The sequence below is a fragment of the Quercus suber genome, unplaced genomic scaffold (assembly GCF_002906115.3).
Source record: "Quercus suber isolate HL8 unplaced genomic scaffold, Cork oak 2.0 scaffold_310, whole genome shotgun sequence".
Taxonomy (NCBI): domain Eukaryota; kingdom Viridiplantae; phylum Streptophyta; class Magnoliopsida; order Fagales; family Fagaceae; genus Quercus; species Quercus suber.
This window is the reverse complement of record NW_027069766.1, coordinates 303,414-307,202: the sequence shown is the minus strand read 5'-3', so window position 1 is coordinate 307,202 and position 3,789 is coordinate 303,414. Positions and strand designations below refer to the sequence as shown.

The 3,789-nt window shown below is 32.9% G+C and overlaps 1 protein-coding gene across 1 annotated transcript; it reads left to right on the top strand.

Moving 5' to 3' along the window:
* The first annotated feature begins 1,295 nt into the window (after positions 1–1,295).
* On the top strand, positions 1,296–3,587 carry LOC112017687 (homeobox-leucine zipper protein ATHB-40). The gene is made up of 3 exons (XM_024050140.2): positions 1,296–1,538; positions 1,941–2,248; positions 3,163–3,587. Exons 1-3 carry the CDS (start codon positions 1,463–1,465, stop codon positions 3,382–3,384), a joined length of 606 nt encoding a protein of 201 aa, XP_023905908.1. The 5' UTR covers positions 1,296–1,462; the 3' UTR covers positions 3,385–3,587.
* The last annotated feature ends 202 nt before the right edge of the window (positions 3,588–3,789 follow it).

Here is a 3,789-nt window from a genome sequence, read left to right as displayed (position 1 = left end):
ATAAACATAGAAAGATGAGAAATACCACCTAATTGGACAACAAAAGTGACTTTCATGTCCAAATCCACAGGCCAACTACCATTTTGTTTACTGACTTCGAGGTGGTCAGGTTTGGGATCCACACCCCATCCAAAAAATTTGCAAGTTAATTTGTGCGTGATTTGCTTGTAGTTCTAGATCACTTTTGATTACCACCACAATGACCCTCTTTTTCTTTGTTAATTACTTGATTAGGAAAGCCTAACCCAATCTTTTTTTGGTGTGGGTTACAACTTACAAAGTCTTAGACCCCTAGCTAGCCAGCTTAGGCCAATCCTCCAAGAACCAACATAGAGCAAACAATAGTCATGATTTGATTTAATACGAGTAATGATAGGAATATTACCAATTTTATTATATAATAAGAGATTTGGTTTAAATTAATTTAATTGATTATTTTTTTTGGTCTAATGATAAGAGCAATTATTATAGAGTGAATGCTATATATTGAAATTTATCGTATTTGTGAGTTCCAATTAGCTTAACTGGTAAAGTTTTTTATAGTTGTATAAGAGATTTGGATTCAATTCTCGCTTACACCAAAAATTGATTGGTATTTTGATCTAATAATAAAGAGCCGTCATTAAGAACAGACGTTATAGGTTGAAACTCTCTCTCTCTCTCTCTATATATATATATAGTATCTAGAATTCTATATGTTAATTTATAGGTGATTGAAGTTTATCAATCGCATTACATTAATTTATATGCTTAATTTATGTTCATAAATATCCAATAGCTTTAATATTTTTTTAATAAGCATGGCCATTAAAATTTTCACTGTTATCTCATCACCCTCCATAAGAGAAGCCATGGGTAAAAAAAAAACTCCATGTCCCCTCCTTCCACAACAAATGAGTTAGCATGGAAATACTAAAGAATCAAAACAAAAGGATAACACAGTGTGGACATTATTAAATTATGCTATTTTTTCTTTCTTTCTTTAGTTTACATTTTATTAATTAGGACACTATTCACGCTATAACATGATTCATATGTCATGCCATATTAGATTAGTCACTTGCCTATGTATAATAAGACAATACTATATGTTCCCATCAAAATAAAAAACAAAAGACAACACGATGTGTCACTATTTCCTCAAAATTTTATATATTTTAACACTATATTAATTATTAAATACTAAAACACAATGGCAATTTGGTAGTACTGCAGAAAAAAGAAAGACACTTTGGTAAAATAACTTTATCCAAACATAAAAGTGGGAAGATACACACCTTTCCTTATAAATTAGGCATGTTATCTGTCCTAAGGGATTCATCATTCAACTGAGAACAGTATTGGACTATTGGAGTCTGAGTGATAGAGAGAGAGAGAGAGAGCCATAGAGAGAAAAGTGAGCTAGTGAGCTAGAGATTGAGCAAGAGAGAAAGAAAGAAAGATCAAAGGGAATCAATTCATCATGAATCGTCAAGATCAAATGGTCCAATTCTCTCAATTGTACCCTGATGCATACACCCAAATAGTTACTCAACAAGGTTTGTATCCCAAAAGTACAAAAATATTTCGTTCTCTATACTATATCTTAAGATGGTTGAAAAGTATAAGGTGTTTGAGTTACCTTTTTTTGGATGTATTTTTTGGATGAGAATAAAGGCTTTCAAAATAAGACCTATAATCAAAACCTTTCAAAATCGTTTTTTTTTTTTTTTTCAATTGTACTCTTTTATTGCTAATTTGCATGCCACTTTTTATTTCTCTTTATTTCCAACAAAAAAAAAATAACTCTATTTTTTTCTCTTACTCAACTGAGATGTTCGGTTAAAATTTTCCCAACTATTGAATTATAAAAAAAATACGAAACTTCTAACATAGTGTAAGAGATTGCACCTTTCATGATTTTTGTAATTGACATGAACTTTTATTGTGGTCATGTATAGGTGAGTCAAAGCCAAGAAGGCGTCGAAAGAAGAACAAAGGAGGAGAAGCAAGTGAACTAGCAAAGAAGAGGAAGCTTAGCAATGAGCAAGTGAATCTTCTTGAGTATTACTTCTGTAATGAACATAAGCTGGAGTCCCAAAGAAAAGACAGACTTGCTTCTGAACTGGGTCTTGAACCACGCCAAGTTGCTGTGTGGTTCCAAAACCGAAGGGCTCGTTGGAAGAACCAGAAATTGGAGGAACAGTACTCAGGCTTGAAGAGAGAACACGAAACTGTTCTTATCGAGAAATGCCAGCTTGAATCTGAGGTAGTGTACATGTGCATATCCTTTTTTTGTTTATTAGTATTAAACAATTTGGTAACATGTTTGGTTTCTGTGAAAAGAAGGGAAAAGAGTGAGTTCAAAGTCATTTATTTTCAGTTTTCGAGTTAGTTTTGGTATGGAAAAACTTGCCCCTCTTGGTCAAATCATTCACAAGACCAGTTTGGATTTCTCACTCTATATCAATCTCCTGGGTTCAAAACAAGTTTGAACCATGGAGTTTGAACTTTGAAAACTTTGAAATCCAATATTTTTTACTCATTATTTCCCTTTGGCTTTGTTCTATATATCCAAACAAAGGCTAAGAAAAGAGAGATGTATCACCAATCTTGGACAAGGTTTTTAAAAAAACTTTTTTGTACTACTTTTTATTGTTTAAGCAAGTTAATATTTATGAATGACTTTGATGTACATAGTTTAATATTTTAATTCTTTACTAATGGAAGCAAATGAAAAATAAAAAATAAGAATCAAACTCACTAACTCAATTGCCATTTTGACTCTTCAATAAAAGGACAAGTGAACCACGGTATAAGAACGTGCATGAGCTCTGGGCTCGAAGAAAGCCATGCCACCATGGATGGGTAGGGCTGAAGAAAATTAATAAAAATAAAAAAGAAGTAAAAAATAAAAAATAAAAATAAAAGCATAAAGGAACAGCAAACTGCCACCTCATGAGTCATGAGTCAGCAAAGTACTAAAAGGGTCCCACTTCTAACCATCCGTACGCTGTTGTTTAAGGTGGCTGCATTGGGCCTTCCCAAGGCCCACATGGCATGTGACTATTTTTACATTCATTGCCAATATTTATCGCACATGTTATATTCGGTGTACAAAATTCTCATTTTTTACTAAAGTAGTTTTTTTTATTCTTAATAAATTTTGATTTCAATGTGCAGGTATTGAAGCTTAAGGAGCAACTCTCAGAGGCTGAGAAAGAAATTCAAAGGCTCTCCCAAAATGTTGAAACAGTTCCAACTAATAGTACAAGTTCATCACCCTCTGTGGAAACCATGGCTGAACCATTTCTTGGGGAATTTGAGATGGAAGGATACAATGAAGCTTTCTACACTTCAGCATTCAGCTATGGTACAATGGATTGGTTCAATCAATATATATAAGCTGATGCAATTAATTTAGTAGTATTTTGTAGATAATGACAATCTCTCTAATATGTGAATAGGGGTTTTCTTTTTTCAACTTTTCTAGTGTTTCAGTGTATTATCTGACTAGAGTTTGGAAATGTTATTAACTTAATTATTAAATAGCTTGCTTGTTTGACTAGAAAACTAGTTGAGTTTGTCACATCCATAGTGCTTTCTTTAATGTTATGTGAATAGAGAATGAAAGAAATGTGTGCATTGCATGCCCCATGAGTCAGCAAATCTGAGAAATGATCTCTAACACGCCTAGAGAGAGTTTGATGATACGAAATTTTCAATGAGTAGTGGTTGAACACTAATCAACTTTGTGATGATATGTTAGCTGTTGAGTACATATGCTGCGCGCCTACTAAAATGACTGTA

Excerpts from the sequence above, each read along its gene's own strand:
- LOC112017687 (XM_024050140.2), top strand. The coding sequence starts at position 1,463 with ATGAATCGTCAAGATCAAATGGTCCAATTCTCTCAATTGTACCCTGAT. Across the intron at positions 1,539-1,940 it reads CCAAATAGTTACTCAACAAG|GTGAGTCAAAGCCAAGAAGG; the intron begins GTTTGTATCCCA and ends GGTCATGTATAG. Across the intron at positions 2,249-3,162 it reads AATGCCAGCTTGAATCTGAG|GTATTGAAGCTTAAGGAGCA; the intron begins GTAGTGTACATG and ends TTCAATGTGCAG.